Raw genomic sequence first — 24,749 nt, forward strand, 5'->3', positions numbered from 1 at the left:
TATATCCTAAGTCTACATTTGAACTCAAGTCTGCCTATCTAAATCCAAAGATTTATCACAAAATTACACAACAACCACAGTTGAAGAACAAAAGGACCTTAAGACTGAAAAAATGTCTTTACTCGTCTTCAAAATCCATCATCAACTGAAACATAATTTGAGGTCATCATACTTGTTGGGAGTTTGGACTATATGCAAAAGGTTAGTAATTTAATTTCATTATTAGACTAGTTTGTCTTATAAAAGGCTAGCCTAGGGGCTTGGCAGCATGGCCTAGTGGCTAAGGTCCTTGCCTTGATCCCACATGGCCACTGGTTCTAACCCCGGCAGCTCTATTTCTTCTCTGTCTCTCCTCCTCTCAGTATATCTGACTTTGTAATAAAAATAAAAATAATAAAATAAATTTAAAAAAAAGGCTAGCCTACTTTTGATCAACTAAATGCTAGCCTATTTTTAGTCAACTTGGGAGCTGTTAACCACTCTGTACATGTGAATGGCTTTCCTGGATCACAACTTTGGCCCTGGCCCAGCTCTGGTCACTGCAGGCATTTGGGCAGTAAATCAGTGGAACAGAGCACACTCTTGTTTCAATTAGAGTCTGAAAGTATTTTCTGGTAGATGTACCATTTACTCCAAATTCAAGTCAATATTTAGATCCTTAATGATCAATTTCTGGCATAACCTGGTTGGCAACTTCTTCAGACCCTGCTTTCAAGGAAGCTAAACAAACAATGGCTATTTGCAAGTTTGCACGTTTGTTTCCTTCAAATTTTTAGCCTAACTTTATTTCAATGAAAGTACAACCTAAGATTGATGCGCCAGGGGCGCTGTAGCACAGCTAGTTAAGCCACAGCCTGCAGCCCTCATCCTAGCACCAGTCCCAGCTGCTCTGCTTCTGATCTAGCTCTGGTTAACGTGCTTGGAAAAGCAGTAGAAAATGCCCAAGTGTTGGGCCCCTTGTACCCATGGAGACCAAGATGGACTTCCTGGCTCCTGGCTTCTGCCTGACCACGCCCTTGTTGCAGCCATTTGACACGGGATCTGGAGAATGGAAAAATCTCTCCCTTTTTCGTTCTTCCTCTCTCTAGCTCTATCTCTCCCTCTCTCTCTCTCCCATTCAAATAAACAAAATAAATTCTCAAAAAGCATATTATTTCAAGACTAGCATCATGGCTTAGTTTCCTGTTAATGGCACGGGAAAAGCAGTGGAGGGTAGCCCAAGTGTTTAGGCTCTTGCAACCGATGTTGGGGACCTGGCTCCTCTTCCACCCATATGAACTAAGAGATGAAAGAACTCTCCCTCTCTCTTCTGCCTCTCCTTCTTTCTGTAGTCCTTTCAAAAAGATTTTTTAAATGTTAATATAATAAAGCATAGTCATTTTTTTTAAAGAAGAAGAAAAAAAACTACTGACTTCTACATTTTGGCTGCAAGAGTGTGAGAGACGGAAGTTCTTATTTTGAACAATTAGAAGAACCAATAAAAATATATGAAATTGTGGCCAGTAAGTGTGTAATGGGTAAAACCCCCATCTGCAACAGCAATATTCCATATGAGCACTAGTTTCAGTCCTTTCTGACCCAGCTCCCTGAAAACGCCTTAGGAAATACAACAAAAGATGGTCCAAGAGCCTGGGCCTGGACCACCCATATGGGAGACCCAAAAGAAGCTTCCGGCTCCTGGCTTCTGCCTGGCCTAGCCCCTGGATGTAGCCATTTGGGGACTGATTGAGCAGGTTGAAGATATTAATTTTCATTCTTTTTCTTCCAAACAATTTTTTTTTAAAATAATAAGATGATACAAAAGAAAAAAGGACTTTAAGCCAAAAGCTTCTCAGAGATTCACAGCTCTAGAATGAGAGCCTTCTGATCATTTGCCCAAATCATGCTCAGGCCATTCACTGGAAGAAACCATGCAAAGCTGGACACGAAGCCACAGGAACATCCTGGGCTCCTTGCAGCCACTGTGGAGGAATCTTAACATTGGAAACTGAGATATAAGCTACCCACTGGGAACAAAACCGCCTTGAAGAGCTAGCCCAGGAAACAACACTGTTTCCAAATAACTTAAAGGCGACATACTCAAAACTCAAAATTATTTAAAGAAATATGAAGAAAGCCAGTACCCAGAAACATTCGATTAACAAGAAAAATAATTACCAAAAATTACCAGGGGAAAAAAAAGAAGCAAATACAACCCATGATGGGAAGAAACAAATTAATAAATAAAAACAGAACAAGAGACTGCATAACTGACGCAATTAACGGGTATTCGTAGACAAAATCGGCTACAAAGCCTGTGGTTTCAGAAATCTCACTCAGGAGAGAGAGCATGAGTAGGTTAGGAGAGCTATGGAAGACATAAACACACCCTATGTCGAAGATCTAGAAAAAAACAAAAAGCACACTGACGGGCATTAACAGAACACCTCACAATGAAGCCGGGGGTCCGGTGTCAAAAACCAACAGTGCATTAATGAGTCCGAGGGCAGCACTCGGGACTGGCACAAACCTAACTAGAGGATGGGAAATGGCTGCGGCGAAGGCAGAAAGGCATCTGAATGAATAAGGCTTAATTGCATTTCTCCAAGTCGCTGGAAACCATACACCACAGAAGTGAGGTGCAAACTAGAGGCGGCCTTCGAGACCGAGCGCCTGTCCACGCGTACCTCACCACAAACGCCGACGGCCGCGCCTTCACCTCGGGCGCGCCGGGAGCGCCGACAAGGGCGGGGCCCAGGGCGAGCATGCGCCGTGTGGCCCTGGCGCTGCGTCGCCGCGGGAGTTGGCGCCACACTCCGGGCGGGACGCGAGTGGACTGGCGAGCATGCGCCCTGAGGGGCGACTGTCGCCTTCCGTCCACCTGGCGCGGCGTGCTGGGCAGGGAGCATGCGCGCTGGGGAGTAGCTGGCCTCCGTGAGAGCAGAGTCGTTGGGTTGCTAGGGTGACGGTGAGCTTAGAGCTCCGGGAGTTGGTGTGCTGGGTATCCTGGTGGCACCGGAGCGGATTTGAGCGAAGAAGACTGGAAGCCACGAGCGAGAAGGCAGGAATTGTCCTGGGCAAGGTGGGAAGGGAAGTGGGCAGAGCTGAGGAAAGCTGGCCTTGTGAGCGCCCACTGCTCAGCTTCGGCCTGGGAAAGCAGGAGCCACTTGTCACTTAGTCATCTCTGAATGATCCGATCCAGTCCAGAACCTGATGTTTGGCGCAGACTTGTATCTGCAGTGTTCAGGAGAAATTGCTTCAGGGATAATATTGCTCCGTGGGAGTTTTGAAAACTTATGTTTTTAAAAACTTAACGGAATAATTATTAGAATGCCATGATTTCTACAATCGAATGCTACTCATACAAAAAAAGGGGGCACCAGCTAGCTGCAAAGGTGGTTTAAGTGTGTAACTAGAATTTGCACAGTGTAACGAACGTAACCTGTGAGTGTTTGTGGTTCTCAGACGTGGAATGTCATTTTCAAAAATGTCTAAGCAAGGAATTCAACAGGTGTTTGTGGCACAACCCTACGAACATTTGTATTTTTGTGAAATTTGTGTGTGTGTGTATGTGTGTGTGCTATGTTTGTTAATTAGCTTTTGGTCACTTAGACAAATTAGTAACCAATTACTGTGACATTACAATGGTATTTTTTTTCTACCAAGCTTCATCTCTTGACTAGTTCCTGATTTACTAAGATTTACAAAGACAGGCTGCTCCTGTTTGGGGGACTGAATTGGGAGGAACTTTGCAACGCTGCAATTTTCTGTATGTTTCTCATTTATAAAATGTTAGACTAAATCCTTAGAGAGTTTTTGGTTTTTAGATTTATTTATCTTATTGGAAAGTCAGACATGCAGAGAGAAGGAGTTTTTTTTTTAAGTTTTAAATTCTAAAATTTAACGACACTGTAGAGCTTCAAAGCGGTGCAATTTTGAAAAGTTCTTACCTTGATATCAATCATATTGCTTATAGTGTATAGATGAGGCAAAATTATAGACTGCAGATCACTGGATGTGACTATTAAACATATTTTAGTAAATGCAAGCTGTGCCTTCTGCCAAGTAGCACACAGAGTGAAAGTAGAAATGGCTAGTAGTGACCTATCAGAATTGGAAATAACTTGTACGTAGTAAACTTCTTTCATGTATTCCTTGAAGCCAGAACTGAAATGGAACAAGGAAGTTAAAATATTAATTTAGCTTCTAAAGGATTCTAGCAGTGACAAATCTTTTTATTTGGAAGCCTGACCTATCTCAGCACCTTGTTTCCAGAATCTTTTCTGTCTCTATATGCATTCTTACCTAAGTTAATTCTTTTTTAATATTTATTTTATTGATTTGAGAGGCAAAGTTACCAGCCAGGAGGAGGTTGGGGGACCATGGTCTTCCATCTCCTGGTTCACTCCCCAAAACGGCTGCTATCCCAGGGCTGGACCCGGTGGAAAACAGAATGTAGGAGCTGCCTCCAGGACTCCCCCACGGTTACAGAGGCCCAAGCACCTGGGCCATCCTCTGCTGCCTTCCCAGGCACATTAGCAACAGACCAGATCAGAAGCAGAGCAGCAGGGACACAGGCAGATGCCGGTACAGGAATACTGTAAACCTCAGCCGAACATGCATGCCACAGCTCAAGCCCCGAAGTTTACTTTTTTCTATCGGACTAATTAAATACTAGTACTGGCCCTTAGAAATCTATTGGGATTAATTCCTTTCTTAAAGTCTTTCAATACTATTGCCTGGACTACTTGAATAGCATATCTCTCCGTTTCAGTGCATTTTGGACTCTTCCATAAAATACATACTTGTCTAAAAAAGCAGAAGAGTCAATTTGAAATTCTGCTACCAGCTTTGAAGGGAATTAGGGCAAGAATAGCCATGTGCAGTGGTGACTCTTGGGTGTAAAAAGATCCTTGTGGATACTTCACTCAAGTTGCTGCAGTTAATGCTTCCATTAACCCTGCAGAAGTAGGTTCGTGGTGCCTGCTTTATGAAGAAGGAAACCAGAACTCCAGCGTGTTACGTATCAGATCACCGATTTCAGTCAGTGGCAAGACTGGGGAAGCTGAGTTCGTGTTTTGCCCCCATACCTGCTGCTACATTGAAGTTAGCCAATACGCCTCTTCGTTGTGCCTTTTCTCCCCTAAACAATGAACACTGTACTTTTGTTTTTCTTATACCTGTGGTATGCCATATGCATTTCCCTTTATCATTTAAGTCCTGTTTAAAATGTTACCTCTTTTCATGTTTTCATGTCGCTCATCCTTTCCAGGTGTGACTTCAGCTGGAAGTTTTGTTTTAGTTATGTATATTTCTGCCAGTGGATTGCTCTCATGGCCATGACCGTGTTTCTTCCAAGTCGGCCGTGAGCTGCACCAGGGCAAGACTGACTCCAGTACTGACTGGTTTGAATTGCTCCCCTTCTTCCAGAAAGATAATGCATCATTCACTGCTACAGCATAGTCATTCCTAATACCTCATTATCCATTAGACTGTTAGTGTTTCCTTTTTTAAAAAAAGCTGTGCAGTTTCCCTGTGACTTTCTGTTGATTGTTTTAACAGAATGGCAACAGTGTGAGATGATGCGATACAAGGATTAGTTACATTCAAGCAACTTGTCCAGATTCAGCATGTTTAAGAAAAAGGTACATCACCCTTTTCTAACACATCAGTGTGGTTTTCACTGCTGTACTAATGAAATGTATTTTTAATTTCTGCCATTTGAGAATATTAGAAAAAAATAAAAGGTTTGCAAACCTTCAACAAGCTTTTGTTAGCAGGAGTGGGAGAGCCCCTGTGTGGTGTGGACGTAGTAGACAGGTAGATGAATTTAAAATGTTTCTACTGTAGTACTAAGCCCAACCATGTCTTCTCTGCGCAGCAGCCTTAATTCACTGTAGGAGACACATTGCTTTTCACATTCATGGGCATGCTTAAATGCAAGACTTGCTTTGCTGGCTGTCTGGAGTCGATAGTGAAACAGAATCGGTTCACCCATGTACTGATTTACAGGTCATAGTAAATGTGTTCATATTATAATCAAGTCTTTAATAATGTTAACAATGATTTTCCCATATTGTCAGCATGAATACTGAGTTGTGCTGTAGATTTAATATGCCATCAGGGGTAAGCATTAAAGCCTCATTTTTTTCCCTAGATATATCATGTTCCTATGAATAACCCTTCCTGTCCTACTTTTTAGAGTCGTTCATCTAAAAGAGATAACTTAGCGGTTACCGCAGTTGCTTTGCAAGATCACGTTTTGCATGATCTTCAGATTCAAAATCTTTCGATAGCTGATTATTCTAAAACAAAAATACAAAAGAAAGAGAACAAACCCAAATCTCTCAAAAAAGATACAAAAGCAACAATAGATACTGGACTTAAGAGATCTATACAGAGCCCCAGAATGGAGGATCCAGAAAAAGAATATGTCCTTGATCCCAAACCACCACCATTAACTTTAGGTAAGCTAATCTGTTTATCCGAATCTTAGCTTCTTAGAACTAATGACTCTGCCAATATTTGTAGTCTAATTTTGGTACAATATAGAAATCATTGCTTGTACACAAAGGTATTTAAAAATCCTAAGAGTTCATTTGAGTCAGAAAATGAAGATGATAATGATAAATGGAATAAGTAAAAAATAGTAGGGTGAAAGAAAGATCCATTAATCCGCACAAATACAAGTCAATAATTACAGTCAGGGGGGAACAAAAAGTCATTACCACCAGCAGAAGCTGAAAGTAGCAGGAAACATTATGCTGAGGCACAGGATGTCCAGACACTCTCGTGGTGTCCTCCCACACATGGATGCTCATTTCAAAAGGAGAGAGGGCAACTCGACAGTGGCTAAGACTTGGCAAATGCCTTCACCAAGGAGAATTATTTAGTCAGCAAAGACACACGGCAGCGTCAAACTGCCTTCTGATTTAGGAAGGAATAACCTCATGTGTGTCGCTACTCTAGCTTGCTTCTCCTTAGTTTAGCTGGAATAGCTGAGAGGAGCTTCTCTGGGAAAGAAGATGTACATTTCCGCTCACAGTTCGGCAGTGACTGTCAAGCTGTCGGATGGAGCCTGGCCGTGCTGGGTGCTGAGGCACTCTCAAACAGTGGCTTGGGTACACTCCCAAGACCCAAAGACCTCCCACTGGCCCCACCTCACAGGTGCGTCCTTAGGTAAATTCTCCACCTCAGCCAGCAACCATTAGATTTAAGATAGCAAAAGATTTACACAGCTGCCTGAGCAATGAAAGACAGATGCTACTGTACTCGTTCTTGCCAAAAACACACACCTAAGTTGGACCATGAGGAAACTTCGGTGACACAGAACTTGAGAGACATTCTACATGATCCCTTCAAAAGCATCAGCTCGAAACAGATAATATCTAGAAACTTTCCCAGCCAAGGAGACCACCAGAACGTGACAGTTCAGTGTAACTAGCAGTCCTGGATGAAATCCTAGTTCAGAAAAAAGGATACAAATTTGAATAAGGAATGTAAGCTATGATAGAGAGCCCCTTAGTGCATACTTCAAACAATAGCCAGTAGCAAATCCTACCTATGTTCTACCATCTCTCTCCATATATGTATAAATTAGGCAAGTACAAGATTAACAGTGTTAACTAACAAGATAAAATAATCACAGTGTATTATGAAGAAAGTGACCTGGATGTAGTACTGTAACAGGGAACAGCGGCTTCCCGTGAAATGAGGTGAAGTGAGTGTGATAGGCTTGTGACCGTGTTGAGCTGCTGTTGATCTTCCGATGAGACATCAAAGAGGACCGTCTACTTTAGCTGATCTTGGATGGCTGAACCAGGACGTCCATGGTTGCATGTCAAGAACAGGCAACGTTGAGAGTGGGGGATCGTCAGTGGTTAAAAAGCTTTTTGCCAGGCCCAGTGCAGTAGCCTAGTGGCTAAAATCCTCACCTTGCAACCCCCAGGATCCCATATGAGCACCAGTTTGTATCCTGGCTGCTCCACTTCCCATCCAGCTCTCTGCTTGTGGTCTGGGAAAGCAGTGGAGAATGATCCAAAGCCTTGGGACCCTGCATCCACTTGGGAGACCCAGAAGTTCCTGGCTCCTGGCCTTGGATCAGCTCAGTTCCAGCCATTGTGGCTGCTTGGGGAGTGAATCCATGAACAGAAGAGCTTTTCTCTGTCTCGCCTCCTCTCTATATGTCTGACTTCCCAATGAGATATAAATAAATCTTGGAAAAAAAAAAAAAAGGCCTTTGGCCAAAACGTTTTGGCAGAACACTGTAATTCGGAGTTGTTTCTTTTTAACTCATCTAAGAGTTGCTATGAAAATTGTGATCTGTGTTTATCCGGGTAATTTCAATCTGCATTCCATCCATGGATCCTGTTCCGTGGTTTTGTTCTTCAATGTACCTTTCAAAACCCTTCTGCAGTTTGCAGTACATTTTCCACATCGCTGTATGGAGTTGCTACATTTTCCATGAATCCCCAGAAAACCATTAAAATCATTCAAAAGTACATCTCATAAGTTCCTCCAGCAAGCATTTACAGTTTCTAGTTTTAATTCCCCACTGCACTTTGATGAATAATTCTGTTGTGAATGATTTGCAGAACAGCATTATGTCCAAATTAGGGTCTGTAATAACATGCTCTTCAAATACAGTAAAGGGATGTGTGTGGCTTTAGCAAATTAAATAATTCCCTGGGCAAGGAATTATTGCCCAATCGAAGCAATATGGTTGTATATAACAAAAAATAGGCAGCTTTTTTCATTTTCATAGCAAGAGATTCAGAAGGAACAGACACATTACTTAAAATTACCAGGAAATTAAATTCCAAACCTCTGTCCTGCAAGAATTGTTTTCCTCTGTGTTTCAAGCAGTGGTAGAGCCATTCTGTGAATGAGGCAACTGTTACTCCTGCTTCCTGATTGTGTTGCAAAAGCATGGGCAGATAATTTTATTTTGAAAAATATGTTTTCTTTCTGGATGCTACACCTGACTGTGTCATATGCCCTGCAGTGCTGGAGAGCGTCTGTCCATACATGTTTTAAGTCCTGATGCTTTTCATGAACATGTGTGCTATTCAGAATCCTGCTGGAGAGTCCGATTTCATCATAATCGAAGAATTGCTTTAGACAGAATGCTTTCTCCTTAACCATTGAACAGTCTTCATTGGCGGGCGCAGCATCTCCAGTAATTTTTGTACTTTTTTACTCCAGACTTTTTTTTTAATATTTATTTTTGTTGGGAAGTCAGATATACAGAGAGGAGGCAAGACAGAGAGGAAGATCTTCCATCCAGTGGTTCACTCCCCAAACAGCCGCAACAGCCAGAACTGAGCCAATCTGAAACCAGGAGCCAAGAGCTTCTTCGGGGTCTCCCACGTGGATGCAGGTTCCCAAGGCTTTGGATCATTCTCCACTGCTTTCCCAGACCACAAGCAGGGAGCTGGATGGGAAGTGGAGCAGCCAGGATACAAACTGGTGCTCATATGGGATCCTGGGGGATGCAAGGTGAGGATTTTAGCTACTAGGCTACTGCACCAATCCCACACCAGACTTATTTTTTTATCAGAGTGCAACCACCTTTATTTGCAGTACATGCTTAGTGTCAGTCATTTCAGGGGATCCCTTCCCACAGATTTAGTGCTTTCTAGTGCAACATATTATTGCAGTTGGAATATTCTGTTCATTTCTTCCAACCATAAATACAGTACTTTTTCCACCTTAATTAAGCACCTATGTACTAGAAGTCTAAGTTAAAGAAATTGAGGTAAAATTGCAAAACAAGCACAATTTTTTTTTCCTACTTCATAAGGTAGAATTTATAGGATGTTCACAAATTGAGCATGATTTTTTTTTTTTTTTTGCCTGATAAAATCAAGATTGCCAGCATAACTACTCTTATGCTTTGGAGGCACTGTTAGTTAAAAAAACAGGTTACCTAAACACCAGCAGTGTAATCCTGTGACATTTGATCTGATAGCCAAGACATGGCTGCTTCCTTACTAAAGGGGGGCTGGTAGTATCTATAGTGAGGACCTGGTGGACAAAAGGCAGTGCATGCCCATGGCAAGCTGGAGTGGAATGGGGCAAAATTTCATCACACTACTCGGCATAGTATTCGCTTTAAAACTGTGAATCGCTTATTCCTAAAATTTCCTTTTTAACATTTTTTTAGGCAGTGGTGGAGCACATGTGACTGAAACCACAGAAAGCAAAACCACAAACGGGGAAAGGGGCAGTGGATGTGTAGTGTTAATTTTCTGGTTTTGAAAAATGTAGTAAGATTATGTAAAATGTTAGAATTTGATGCATAGAGCATGAGGATTCATTATGCTGGTTTTACAACCCTTTGTAAGTCTGAGATCATTTCCAACCTAAAGAAATGATGATGGGTGTGGAAAATAGGTTTGGTTGGAGACATTGTGTGCCCTGTATAAGTGGGATGATATAGGAAAACCTCACGGCATTGCCCCTGGAGACCTTAAATACGCTTTTTCTCTAGAGTTCTTCGAACAGTGCTAGCTGTCTTCCAGAAAGTAGTCTGACACAAAACATGCTGAGGTTTGGAATGATGACTTGCAATAATTTATAGGGAAGATTTTGGCTTGATTACGTCAAACTCTATGACCCAGGTCAAACAGCTTTATCATAGTCGATCTTAAAACTTTATCAAGTACAATTTAAATTAAACAGTAGGAAGAGCTCAGTTTTGAAAATAATATTGAAAGAGGATACATGAGTCTTTTTGCAAGCTCTTAATGAAAAAAAAACTTTATAATGCAAATAGTAACTAATGAGATTGAACCAAATGCTGTTTACTTAACTACATGTAATATTCCATTTTGATTTTCTGATATTTCTTGGAACATTTTATCTTTATGTGTTTACAACTACTTTTTGTTTAGGGCTGTGGTAGAGCCCAGTAACATTTATATCAACATTTTGCCCAATGGACTGCAGTTACTTTTCAGAACCTAGCAGAGTTGCCAGCTTGAGAAATTGATTGTTACTTACTTTATAGTCTAAGAATTTTTAAGCATGGGAAGCCTATGACTTATATGCATTTTTTTAAAAAAATCAGGAGTAGCAAAACCAGGATATGTTGAAAGAAGGCAGAGCTGAAGGGTGAGAGTCAGATTGGGTGAGAAAAATGAGAACTTGGGCAATACAGAAGAAAAATTAATATTCTTATTTTTCTTCTGTAAACTTGGATGTCAGTCCTGCTTGCCTTCTAGAATTATTGTGAAAATGAAATAAGGTACAGAAATTCCTTAAAAATCAAAACATAAACCGTTATGAAAATACAAGATTTATCATCAGTGACTTCTATGTCTCCACAAGATGGCAGCATCTAAGTATTGTGAAATTAGCCTGTGGTATCAGTGTAGTGCTGATTTATTTGTTTGCAAATAAATCTATCAAAAATGTAGATGAGTGCCATAGTTTACAATTCTGAGTCATTTTCTGTTTTGTCTTACTCTTAGCACAGAAGCTGGGCCTGGTGGAGCCTCCCCCATTGCCGCTGTCATCAGAGGAATGGGACAAAGTGAAGCAGCGATCCATCCTACAGGGGGATTCCGTGCAGCCGTGTCCTATATGTAAAGAAGAATTTGAGCTTCATCCCCAGGTGTTAGAGTGAAGAATGTTAAAGATCCTTGGGGGCAGGGCTGGGATGGGGTGATGAGAGCTTGAGAGTCCAGGCTTTCCTCCTGCCAGTTTCATCCCCCGGTGTGACTCTCAGTGCTCGGGTTTCCTTGCCCGTGTACATGGGAAAAAGCGGAACCCTCTCACAGACACTTTTTGTGGAGTGATACTCATTCTCAAGTACTTGAGTACTGGTCCTGCCTAGCTAAACAGCGAGCAGGGACAGCTGACGGAGGATACAGAGAAGCAGGAAGGATGAAAGCCAAGGAATGTTTCAGTTGTTTTGTGAACTGAGTCGTGAAAAGAAAAAAACTATGTTGAGCATCTTTAAAGAATTTGTGGGAGAATCTTTACAAGAGTAAGATCTCCTCATCTTTATTCATGAACCTTTACGGTGTCATGATGGTATAATACTGACTCATAATCTGTAACAGCTTTGCTTATATTCATGGATCAACTGCTCCTAAGTCATCATCTTTGGTGATTATGAGCACTCAGATTTTCAGTTGTTGTCATGGTAGAAGTGGCGCTACATTGATTTCCCACACTGGGTAGCATTATGCTTCCTACCTGATGGGCACTTGGAGACTTGCTGAGCAACACGGCAAATACCCCTCAAACCAGCTGTGGAGGCACAGCCTCCGCTCGCTGCACCAGCACATATGCTTTCAAACTTCATTTGTTTCAATATGTGTCATCATCTTGAGGCTCACCATCATTAAAGACTTATTCTTTACTAGTTTGAATTGAGCCAGATTATCAAGACATAAACTTAGGCATGTGAAAGCGGGTGCTTTGGAAAGGTTTTGGCTCTTACATCACAGAACCAACCAGCTAGTACAGTTTAATACTTTAGCAAGAGTTGATGAGGCAACTTGCTGGCATCAGCCACATTTTTCTTAATTATAATATTAACATTTGAGTATTTTATACGAAGACTGGAAACTTAGAATTGATATTTTCAATAGTAGGTTGTCAAGGTAAATCCATCTCAACATTTCTCCCATTTTGGTTTTTTTTTATAAATTTCTTGCTAAATTTTATTATTTTTATCTGTCTGTAAAAACAGACATAATTCTATTTATTTCATATTTCTGCTGTTTTGTTTCTGTGTTTGGGTTTTTCTGTAGACAAAAACAGTCACCTTTTCCCAAGACTTCATGATTTGGGGAGGGTCTTCAGCTAATCTCAGAGGTCTCAGAGGTAGGCATTACTCTAGTTAATGCATGAGAAAATTAATAGTTCGAATGTTGCATGATCAACTTACTCAGAATGTATGGTAGAATTGAGCTGGAGTTTATTTTTAATTTCTAGACTATTTTTGGTATAAATACCACCACCAAATCACTTAATTTTGTTGTATCACAGAATGCTTGCCAGTAACAAATATTTATCAACAGTTAAAAGTGTATTTTAAGTATACATAAGCACAATATTTGTTAATATAGAATATCAAATATCTGTTACTAAAATAATTCAAAAGATGATAAAGAATGAATAATTTTTAAAGACTTATTTTTATTTTTATTGGAAAGTCAGATATACAGAGAGGAAAAAAGATAGAGAAGAAGATCTTAAATCCGCTGATTCACTCCCCAAGCAGCCACAACGGCCAGAGTTGAGCCGATCCAAAGCTAAAATCCCGGAGCCTCTTCTGGGTCTCCCATCAGGTGCAGGGTCCCAGGACTTTAAGCCAACCTCAACTGCTTTCCCAGGCTGCTAGCAAGAAGCTGGATGGGAAGCGGGGCCAACAAGATTAGAACCAGCACCCATATGGGATCCCAGCACATGTAAGGCGAGGACTTTAGCCACTAGGCTATCACGCCGGGCTGAAGCATGAATAATTTTTTTATCATGACAGCACTGAAGGTGAGTTAGAAAGATCCTGCTTCTCCAAAGTGAAAGCAGAAGCTTGAAGGCCAAGAATGTGGTGCTAAACAATGTCAGACACACACACATAGGTCCGCCTGTTCCCCATGCTGTGGTAGGCATGTGCCGCTGGCAGTGGCCTAAATCTCCTTGAAAAACACACCGTGGAGATGCAAACTTGACCGTCCTGTTATCATCAAAGTCTTCCTGACCACTGAGACGGCCATGAAAAAAATAAAGGAAAAAACAAACTTATGTTTTATTGTGAATGTGAACAAGCACAGAATCAAACTGGGAAGAAGCTCTGTGACATGAATGTAGCAAAAGTCAAGACCATCAGGCACTATTGAGAAGAGAAGGCCTGCATTCAGCTCACATCTGAAGGGATGTCGCCAGCAAAACTGGGACTATCTAAATTGAGGGTAGATGGCTAATTCCAAGCATATATTTTTCACCATAAGAAAGAGTGGAAAATTTGATATATAAAGGATGGCTATGAGAATAAATGGTGGGAACACTGTCTCCTGCTAAAGGATTTGAGACATCACTATGGAAACAGGAATCATGAAGACGCAAAAAAAATATGACACCTCCAAAAGAATACAGTAGTTCTGCACAAATAAATCCCAGTTTTAAGGAATTCTATGAAATGACTGAAAAAAAAACCTTCAAAATAGTGATCCTAAAAACACAATGAAATGTAAGTGAATACAGATAAGAAAGTAATAGATAACATGAATGAGACACCCAATAGAGAGAAATCATTTAAAAAAATTTATTTAGTTTTATTGCAAAGTCAGATATACAAAGAAGAGGAGAGACAGGAAGATCTTCCATCCGGTGATTCACTCCCCAAGTGGCTGCAAGGCCGTTGCTGCGCTGATCCGAAGCCAGGAGCCAGGAACTTCCTCTGGGTCTCCCACACAGGTGCAGGGTCCCGAGGTTTTGGGCCGTCCTCAACTGCTTTTCCAGGCCATAAGCAGGGAGCTGGATGGGAAGCAGGGCAGCCGGGATTAGAACCTGCGCCCATATGGGATCTCAGCGCATTCAAGGCGAGGACTTTAGCTGCTAGGCCACTGCACTGTGCCGGGTTGGAGAAATCATTTTTAAAAAGAAAAATTTTGGAGCTCAAGGCTTCAGTTACTCAAATAAAAGCACAGTTGAGAATTTCAATAGCAGAATTATCCAAGGAAGAGAAAGAACTTATGATCTGGAGGAAAAACCTTTCAAATAAGTTAGACAAAAATAGAAAAGAATTTAAAAGAATAAAGAAGGCCTACTCAATATATGTGATACCATTAAACAAATGAATATTGATAATATAAGGATACCTGAAGGAAAACATACGACGAAAGACACTGAGAACGTGTTGAATGAAGTAATAGTTAAAAACTCCCCACATCTTTAAAGGAATAATAGACATCTAGATATAGGAAGCTCAAAGTCCAAAGACTCAACAAAAGAAAGATCTCCAAGACATATTATGGTCAAATTATTAAAAGTTAAGGACAAAGGATCCTAAAGGAAGAGGAAAATGCCAAGTTATAAATAAAGGAAAACCAATTAGACGAACAACAGACATTTCAACAATAGCTTTAATAAGGTGTCCCTTGAGGCTGTCCTTTAGAAGTGACAGAGAAATAAATTATTTTCCAGAGAAATAAAAATGTAATTCACCACCAAGACCAACCTTACAAGAAATCCTGAAAGGAGTCCAACATTAGAAGTAACACATAATGGTGTCAAATTGAATAACAGGGCAGATAAAATCAGTAACCAACCCAAAAAAGAGAACGGAATTTAGTTCTTATCTATCAGTATTAACATAGGGTGTAATGAATTATATCCCTGGTCAAAGATACAGGTTAGCTGAATGAATTTAAAGGGACAAGGGAGCAGCTATATGCTTCCTACAAAAATGTAATTTCACAGGTAAAGAGGTACATGGACTGAGAGTGGTGGTTGGAAAAAGATATACCATGTAAATGGAAACAAAAAAAGTCAAAAACAATAGAAGATAATCAAATGTCGTGGCGTAACAAGTCAAGTCAATGCCGGTATCCCATATGGCCACTGCTTCGTGTCCTGACTGCTCCACTTCAGTCCATCTCCATGCTACTGGTATGGGAAATCAGTGGAAGAATACCCAAGTGTTTGGGCTCCTACCATCAATGTGGAAGACCAAACTGGATCCCTCCTGACTGCAGCCTGGCTCACCTGGAGAATGAATCAGCCAAAGAATATTGAGATATATACAGCAAGTGTTATTACATCTAAAGGGAGAGAGAGAGGCAAACATAGAAATAGTTGTGGGTGGGAGGCACTGCAGCACCCCACTGTCCTCAGTGGACACATCGTCAGGACAATATCAACTGATTTCAACTACTAGAAGCTGGAAAAAAAAACTTCCTTCTGCTCCTCAGGAGAACAGACAAAGGCCGTGCACGATAGCCAGTTCTTCAAGAGTCAATCTCACTCCTCTAGATGCTGAATTCAGAAGTGTCACGGCTGTCATTGAGAAGTGAACTGAAAGTATACCATGGTCAAAACTTACAGGGGGAAAAAAAAGAAGGAAGGAATAGAGTAGGCGAAGAACAAGAGTAGGGGGATTATTATTGTGCTACTAAAAATATTGTGAAATATGTGAAATTTATTCACCTTATGTGAATAAATGAAAGCAAGACACATACTTTTAAAATGATCAACAAAGATGCATGAGAATTGACCTGTCCTATTGAGCATCTGGACCTAACAGTTCGGCCACCGTGGCTAGGACTGGACCAAACTGAAACCGTGAGCCTGCATCTCCATCTGGGTCTCTCCTGTAGGTGACAAGGGCCTAAGTGCTTGGGCCATCTTCTCCTGCTTTTCCAAGCATGTTATCTGGGAGTCTGACTGGAAGTGGAGAATCCAGGACTCAAACTGGAACTCATGGGGTGTCCGCGTTGCAGATGGTGGCTTAACCCACTGCACCACAGCACAGGCCTCTTCCTTGAAACATATAAAAATGAAAACATATCAAGACCTGTGCAAAAGCAGTACAAGGAGGTAATTTCAAAGCAAGGAATTCTTTTTTAAAAAAAATGTATCATAAAAAAAAGCAATCCAATGATGCACTTCAAGGCCTTAGACAAGATCAACAAAAAGAAATATGAAGAGTTGTAAGAAACCATTCAGTGTACGACTGTATGCTAACCAATTGGAAAGCCACAGAGAAATGAGTAAATCCTGGACACTATGACCTGCCAAAATTAAATCAAGAAGCTACAGGAAATCAAAATAGGCCTGTAAAAAGCAATGCGATTAAAGCAGCAATTCAAAGTCATCAAAGAAAAGTTTGGGACATGATGACTTACTACTAACGCTAGGAAAAAATGTAAATTGGAAATAAATCTTTTTTCAAACTATTCTAAAATATTGAAAAGGATGGAACTCTGCCAAGCCCTTTATAAAACTGTCGTCATTCTGCTATCAAAACCAAAGGTACAACACACTAAAAGAAAATGGCATACAAATATCCTTGATGAACAGATCCACATGAGAAAGGTCATACATCCTAAGTAGGATTTGCACCAGGCATGTAGAAGGGCTTCAACATTTGAAAATTAAATATATGTCACACCAACAGGATGAAGACCAAAAACCATATGATCACAAGAGCAGGCAAAACGAAAGCATTTGAAAACCAGCCCCAAGGAGAAGAATCCCCCATTCAGAGCTGCAGTGACCAAGAGCAAAAGCAGAGACAGAGGGACAAAAGCAGAGACAGAGGGACAATGATTGAAAAACCAGAAAGTTTAGGGTGGCTGTTTGGCATGTACATCATACATCAAAGTGCGTAGGTTCAATTCCTGGCCCCACCTCCTGACTCCAGCCTCCTACTGATTCAAATGCCATGGGGGTGGAGGGATCAGTGGTGGTTAAGACACCACTACAACACATGGAAGTGAACAGTTAAGCAGTCAAGTCACTACTGTACACATGGAAGACCTGGGGTCAGTCCCTGGCTCCGGGCCTCAGCTTGTCCTCGGTCACGGCCACTGCAGGCATTTGAGGGCTACACGAACAGACAGGAGCTCACAATCTCCATCTCGCTGCCTGTTGAGGGAAACACACAAAACTAAATAAGAGGCTTATTCCCAGATCAATTGATCTGGCTGAGATTGAACTCTTACTCAATAATTACTCAGTCAAACTGCCCTCACCAATTTTTGACCATCCTGTGTCCTTAATCGCCTGAGCTTCCTTCGTTCTTCCCTGGGGGGGAGGGTCTGTGAAGGCTGCACTGTCATAAACACACCTATGGCAGTGGTTCAACCGCTTGGCCTTCCCCCGAAGGTCCGCTGCTGTCTTCTCTCAGCTCAGAAAACTGCTGGGAATTTGGGTGAGACTTTCTTGTGAGAACACTCTCCTTGCATTGAAAAGGCAAAAAGCTTCCTGTGTTGTCACTATTTTTTTTTTCAGGATTTCTTGGAAATGCAGAGTTGCAGACAGACACAGATCTTCCGTGCAGCGGTTCTCCTCCAGATGGCTACAATAGCCAGAGAGGGGCCAAGCCAGAGTCATGAGCCTGGAGTTCCATCTGGGTTCCCCATGTGGGTGGCACAGGCCCTCGTGTTTGGGCCATTTCCACTGCTTTCCCAAGTGTGTTAGCAGGCAGCTGGATTGGAAGTGGAATAACCAGGTCTCAGACCACACCCAGGTGGGATGCTAGCATTGCAAGCAGCAGCTCAACGCACTGCACTACAACACCAGCCCCTCTATGATGTCTTGATCATCAGGACTATCAGAATGGCATCTCAGAAAAGCTATGATTAAAAGAAAAAAGTTCCATAAAATTCAAAATTGAATAAATAATACAAGAAAATAAGAGTAATAAATCAGTCCAACATCGTCTCCAAAGATTTTTACTTAGCATTTATTTGTTCCTTCTCAATTCACCCTGATCCAGTTTGCATTCACTTTTAGGTTCTCCTGGAAAAACAGATCTATTTTTGCAGTTGGTTTTATTTAATTGGGTTTTTTTTTAATTTATTTGTTTGAGGGAGGGGTAGGCAGGCCACTAGTGGACTCCCCCAGTGCCCGCTACTGCCAACACGAAGCCAGGAACTCAACCAGGTTTCCCATATGCAGGACAGGGACCCAATGACGTGAGCTGTCACCTCCCAAGGTCTGCACCAGCAGGCCCCTGGGTCAGAAGCTGCAGCTGGGTATGGAGACCAGGTGCTCAGATATGGCATCCAGGCATCTTAACTGATGCATTAACCTCTGGGTTACATGTCTGCCCCTGGACTGGTCTTACTTTTCAGCATATGCTCGTTTCAATAGCTAATGTCAAACTTCACGTGCTTATTTGATGCTACAGATTGTTGTTCATTCTAGCGTTCTCATTTGGACTAGGGACTTGTTCTATGCTAAACCTGAACACCAAATGTAAATATCAAAGTTACTGATCTGTTTTTTAAATCTTTCAGAGAAGTAATACAGCTTGCCTTTTGAGCATTCAGACCTTTTTCTTTTTAATTAATGCGTTTATGCCCCTTCTCTTTTATTGAACTTCAAACGTCTTTTTTGTCTCGTGAACAGGTGCTGCTTTCATGTTCCCATGTGTTTCACAGGGTAAGTAACGGCTCCACCCTCACAGACCTATGGGCCCTGCATCATTTTCGTAGCCTCACTCATTGTAAAGCCTTCCCCAAAAGAGCCATTTATTTTGTCCATAATCGCCATTCAGCGCTGAAAACATGACTTTAGGCTACAGCACAATTCAGCCTATTTGGAAGAATCATGGATTTGACATGACAAAAGAACCGCAACTGTTTGTATAACAGACCGTTGTTAGTAATGCACCTCAGAGTGAGTGAGAGGTTCATTCATGTGATGTATCTGCCTGGTCGTCTGGTACACAACCATGCGTTACCTGTACATTAGTTGACTTTCAGAAGTTTTTGATCTCTGCATGTAGATTCTTGTAAAAAGCCATTTGGGGAACAGGTTTCATGAGGAAGGTGTTAATATCTGATGAAACATCTTTGCCTCATGCTCTAAATTGGACCGAGTCTCATAATTACGAGAGAATAAAAAGAGCACTGTATTTACATCAGAGGTAGAAATGAAATGTTTAAGTGAAATGTTTTTTCCTCAGGCATGCCTTCAGGCTTTCGAGAAGTTCACAAATAAAAAAACGTGTCCTCTCTGTAGAAAGAATCAGTATCAAACGAGAGTGATCCACGACGGAGCCCGGCTCTTCAAAGTCAAGTGTGCCACAAGGTAAGAGGGCGCTCCACCCAGTCACTGGAGCCCCAGCACCCAAGGAGTGTGAAGGCAGATGCTTCAAGATCAGGCTGCAGTAACTCAAATTCACAACATGGAGGGATTCCCATCCCTTCATACCATCATCTCCTAGGGTCAACAGTCCATGACTGATGGTAACTTCTGAGGTGTCATAGTGATTTCCAAACATCTGTGTTTTAGGGTCCAAGCCTACTGGAGGGGATACATTGTTCGGAAATGGTACAAAAACCTAAGGAAAACGGTACCTCCCTCGGATGCCAAGTTGAGGAAAAAATTCTTTGAAGAAAAGGTAGGCGTAACTCGTCGATTGTCCAGGTGTGGTCTCCACATGCAAATGAGTCATTTGGGGCCATTAAGTGTCACAGGTAGTAAAACATTGATTCTTACCTCAGTTTGGGGGCTTTGTTAAGTCATTGGAACAATCCCTGAATAGTTCTATTCCACTTGAATTGGCTGCAACATAGATGGTAAATACCTTAAATAGTTGAATCTAGGTTTTCTAGTTGAATCTTAACATTTAAAAAATTACAATAGGCAATATCCAAAGCACCTTTTCTTTGGCCTTTTAGTGATACTTGTTTAATCTTTTCAGTTGAAGGCAATAAGTTTTCATGCCCTCTGAACTGAGAGTAAATGAAGATACCAGCTTCCCTTTCTTCCAGCAGTAATGAAAAGGGAAGGAAACGTTACAATGAAGCCTCCACAGTGCCACATTATAACAATAGAGAACTGTCTTTTCTACCCTCTTCTAAACCACTTTTTACCTGCTTGCTTTTGGGATCTTAACCATTTTCTATTACTTGTATGCCATACTAAAAGGAAAAGCATGGCTAAGTGGAAGGAGACAGCCAGATCTGAGAGCAGCCCGATACCGCTCCTCTGCAGTTTTGTGGCTTTGGGCAAATCACAGCAACATTAAACGAATCATTTCCACCTTGCAGTATTCCCCCAAAGAAATGGCTGCACCCATGAGAAAGCACTGTCGAGTCCTGACATGTCTTAGCTTCAGATCACAAAGATAAAACTCCTCATCAACATGCTGCTCTGTAGTGATGGGGTGTGGGGAGTATCATGTACGCATTCATTTAGATCTTTTTCTCAACTTCATTTTTCTAACTGGTACTCGCCTTTGGAATAATGAGTCATAGAAACATACTCTTCCACAGGTGAGGTGATCCCTGTCTCCCTCCCTGATTGTTACTGCCGTCAGCCTGCAAAGCTAACTAGCCACAGTCCTGTCCTCTGGGTGACGTCATTCTATTTTTACCACAACAATGTGCTTCACGAGTTTATCCAAGGCTCCCAGTCCGAACTTGCCAAACTAAAAGTGCTGTTCTTTCTGGGTGCCCTCATGCACTTAGCTTAATTTCATGATCCTTCTACTGACCTGGGATAAGGAAGCTTCTTTAAAATGTCCCAGAATGACATTTAGGAATCCTAAAAGTAACTGGCTTTAGACTTGACTATAAGGCAGTATGATTTCTTTGTGTAGATAAGTATCAACAAAAGAAAATCAAGACATTGGCCTACGTGGTGTCACTGTCACAGATTTAATCAAGTAAAATGTATTTAATTTGCCCTCCAGAGTAGGAAAACATTAAATGCTTTATCAGTATGTGAGCAAATGGTCTTAAAATACTGTATATCTTGAAGACAGGGAAATTGAACCCGTGGCTGGCAAGTATTCAGTGCTGTGACTTGAGATGCCAAGGCCAGTGTGGAGCAATGAGACGCTTCAACCTTGGGAGAATGAAGCCATGAAGAAAGTCAACAATGCTACATTTTTATGTGTGAAAAATAATAGCATCCACATCATTGGTGTTACCCCATAACGTGATTTGGTAGCAAAGGATAGTTAGGGAAAGTGCTAAGGGTGCTAGTTAAAGACCGCCCTCCCGGGTGTTTATGGGAGGCCTGTGGAAAGTTTGCCACCTTTCAGTATTGTCCGATTCCATGACACACAGCGACAGTTGACAGAGGAAATAGCAAAGTCTCAGTAATTTACTACATATAAACAATGTGCCATCTTCGCTTTTCTTGACACGTTACCACTCCTCTTGCTGTTTAAAAAGCAGTATGTTGGGCTGGTGCTCTTGCATAGCAAGTTAAGCTGCCACCTCCAGCACTGGCATCCCAAATGGGTTCTGGTTTGAATCCCAGTTGCTCCACTTCCCATCCAGCCCCAGCTAAGACACCTGAGAAAACAGCAGAAGATGGCCAAGGTCCTTGGGCCCCTACTCTTACGTGAGACACATGTTTGCAGCTCCTGGTTTCTGGCTTGAGCCTGGCCACCAGCCATCTGGGGAGTGAAGCAGAGGATGGAAGATTCTCTTCTCTCTTTCCTCGATCTCTCTCTCTCTCTCTCTCTCTCTCTCTCAGTTAGAGAAAAAAAGAACAGAAGTAAAGCAATATGTTGACTTCCCCTAGTGGGCTCTGGTCCAGCAGTCAAAACAACAGGCCCAACTTCACGTGCAGTCCTGCTGCAGGAGGCATGCAGCTCTGGCCAGTTCTTAATGTTCTGAATACTGTCTCTCACCTTGCATTAGACTCCAGTGTTGGTCATTGTAAATTCTATAAATGACTGTCTTCCATAACAGTCTTTCATCCTTTTATATTCTTTTCACGCTTTGTATAAACTTCAGTAGTCTTACAGTCAATCTCAAAATCATTCTAAGTAATTTCTCACATGTAATAATATAATGGCTCTTCAGTAAAAATCATTCATTGCTTTTCCACAAAATTTAAATAGATTTGACAATGATTTTTGCCTTATATACTTAGGATTTTTGTTATGGTTTATTATCTTATGATAACTTTGAATACGTAACTCTAACATGGCCTTCACTGTAGTGAAGCATGTAGCAGTCACATGACTCAGTTGATGGTGCTGGCTGCACCATTCTGTGTGGTTTGGTGATACACAACAAGATGAGTTTTCGTGTGCATTTGCTAGTCTATAAAATGTAAAAAACCCACTGTGGAGAGGGTTATTTTCAGAAGACAGGATCTCTTTCAGAGTAGGCATCTTTGAAGTCCCTGACCTGAAGCGAAGATGGCTCTGTGGTGCTGCAGGGCCACCCTGTGCCGGGGTGGCCACCAACAGGTCGGCCTCACTGCTCAGTGTTTTTCAGGGAAAGAATATTGACTATATATTTACCCGCCAAGGTTTAACCCTGGAATCATTCTTCTTAGTCCTTTTTAACCTTTGCAAATAAGTCCTCCCTACTAAGTAAACATATTTTCAGTTTCTTAAAGAAAGATAAGGAAAACCAAACCCAGCTGGCAGGTGAATAAAGCGTTTCTTCCTCATCCTCACCCAGCACCACTTTAAGGGATGGCCTCCTGCTTGCACGGGCTCCCTGAGATGGGAAGCCCGGTGGCCCCAAAAGGATGCTGGAGGCCTCAATACTTCTTTGTGAATCCAGTATCTCCCACAACTTAATTTAGCTCTTTTACGAGAAGGATTCTCACATTGATAGCTCTTCTTGTCCCTTATTTCTGAGTTCCCACAAGTCTTTTATTATTTCTTCTCTGCCCAGTCTATCCATTCTGCTGTATTGCTGTTCAGGCTACCCCACTGCTTTACATTTTCATCTCTTATCTGCCCTGCACCTGTTCTAAGCACACTAACGCACCCTTCATGTTGCTCATTATTATTATTTGTGCCCTTGCCTAAATTAAAAATATAACCATTTTCAAGGTCTAGTTCAAATATTTGTCCAGCTTGTTTGGTCTTCTCTAAACCTCTGTTGTATATTGAATACAACAGAGGGAAGAAAGGTACAAAAGGGAAAATACAAAGGTAGAAAAGGGAAAATAATAAATTATATTTGAGCATGTATTTCACACATCTGGTTTTTCCTCTGGAGCTTTTAAAGACGACCCCCCCCCCCAAAATTTGGTCAGCTAATCACTTATGCTGAATATCCGAGGATAAACTGATAAGCAAACCAGATTTTGGGAGGGGAAGGCAGGCAGGATAGGGGAGAGAAATATTGAAGCTAAACTCTGCAACTTCCTCAGGACAGTGACTTTCAGACTTCCTCAATTCACAAGAAGAAATATACTCTGTACAATAACCCAGGGAATGCATACTCTTATCAGAAACAAATTCTGCACAAAACAACACCTACCCTTATGACATCAAGCAATTGCGATCAGTTCTACTCTATTTCATTTCCGTAATACAGGACTTACCACATTAATGTAAGTCACTTTTGGACACTATATCAGTGTCCCTGTTGCATATAAATAAATACACATTAAGTAGATGTAATATTCTTATCCTCTAAAGATAGCCTTGCCTTGTTCAGTGGTCACATATAAGGTGGGGAGAGGCCAGATAGATAAACAAATTCAGATCACATTAAGGTTGTACTTCACACTCGTTATATAATTAAACACTGAACAATTGTTTTTGCTTTCAAGTTTTAATCACCTGTGGAATTCAAGAATTTTCAGGTCTCTACGAGGTCCCTGATTCATCCCTGAAGTTTCTTTATACCATGCTTTTGCTCACTTATCCTGTGTGAAATATATATCCTTCCTTCTAAATTCATAAAGACTGAATCTAACATAACATAGTATATTAGCAGTAGGCATATGTTTTCATCACAGCTCTGGCTGCCCATCCCGGTAGAATTCAAGGGTTGTCCTCTGTGATGTAGTCTGCTTCTTAGTCATTGACCAAATGGCACTTGGCAGTTTGATGATTTTTTTTTTCTACCTATCCAACCTTATCCTCTGAGAAATATTTATGAAAAATGTCAATCTGTAAATTTAAAATGATAACCTGCTCACTGGAACCTGTTGCAGTGGGCTGTTGAATTCCACATTTCTGGCCAAAACAGATGGGCATTTGAAGTAGTGGACTCAGAAAAATAAATCCGTTTCCTCCACGTGGGTGGGCAGTCCCCAAGCCCTTGAGTAACAAGCTAAGGAAGGGAAAAACCCTAGCGCTTTGTGGCAACTTG

At 41.4% G+C, this 24,749-nt stretch overlaps 1 protein-coding gene across 2 annotated transcripts in view; it reads left to right on the forward strand.

The window, feature by feature from the left end:
• Window positions 1-2,937: 2,937 nt before the first annotated feature.
• Window positions 2,938-24,749, forward strand: part of RNF32 (ring finger protein 32) — a 34,613-nt gene continuing 12,801 nt past the window's right edge. The window contains exons 1-8 of one of the 2 annotated variants that reach the window (XM_058660650.1): window positions 2,938-3,061; window positions 5,542-5,624; window positions 6,182-6,446; window positions 11,454-11,596; window positions 19,069-19,101; window positions 19,628-19,752; window positions 19,957-20,065; window positions 23,022-23,192. In XM_058660650.1, coding sequence (XP_058516633.1) covers window positions 5,610-5,624; window positions 6,182-6,446; window positions 11,454-11,596; window positions 19,069-19,101; window positions 19,628-19,752; window positions 19,957-20,065; window positions 23,022-23,039 — 708 coding nt within the window. In that variant the 5' untranslated portion in view covers window positions 2,938-3,061; window positions 5,542-5,609 and the 3' untranslated portion in view covers window positions 23,040-23,192. Of the gene's footprint in view, window positions 3,062-5,541; window positions 5,625-6,181; window positions 6,447-11,453; window positions 11,597-19,068; window positions 19,102-19,627; window positions 19,753-19,956; window positions 20,066-23,021; window positions 23,193-24,749 lie in introns of those variants that run through there. The other variant, XM_058660649.1, reaches the window with a different exon arrangement.

Source organism: Ochotona princeps, chromosome 2, assembly GCF_030435755.1.
Source record: "Ochotona princeps isolate mOchPri1 chromosome 2, mOchPri1.hap1, whole genome shotgun sequence".
Taxonomy (NCBI): domain Eukaryota; kingdom Metazoa; phylum Chordata; class Mammalia; order Lagomorpha; family Ochotonidae; genus Ochotona; species Ochotona princeps.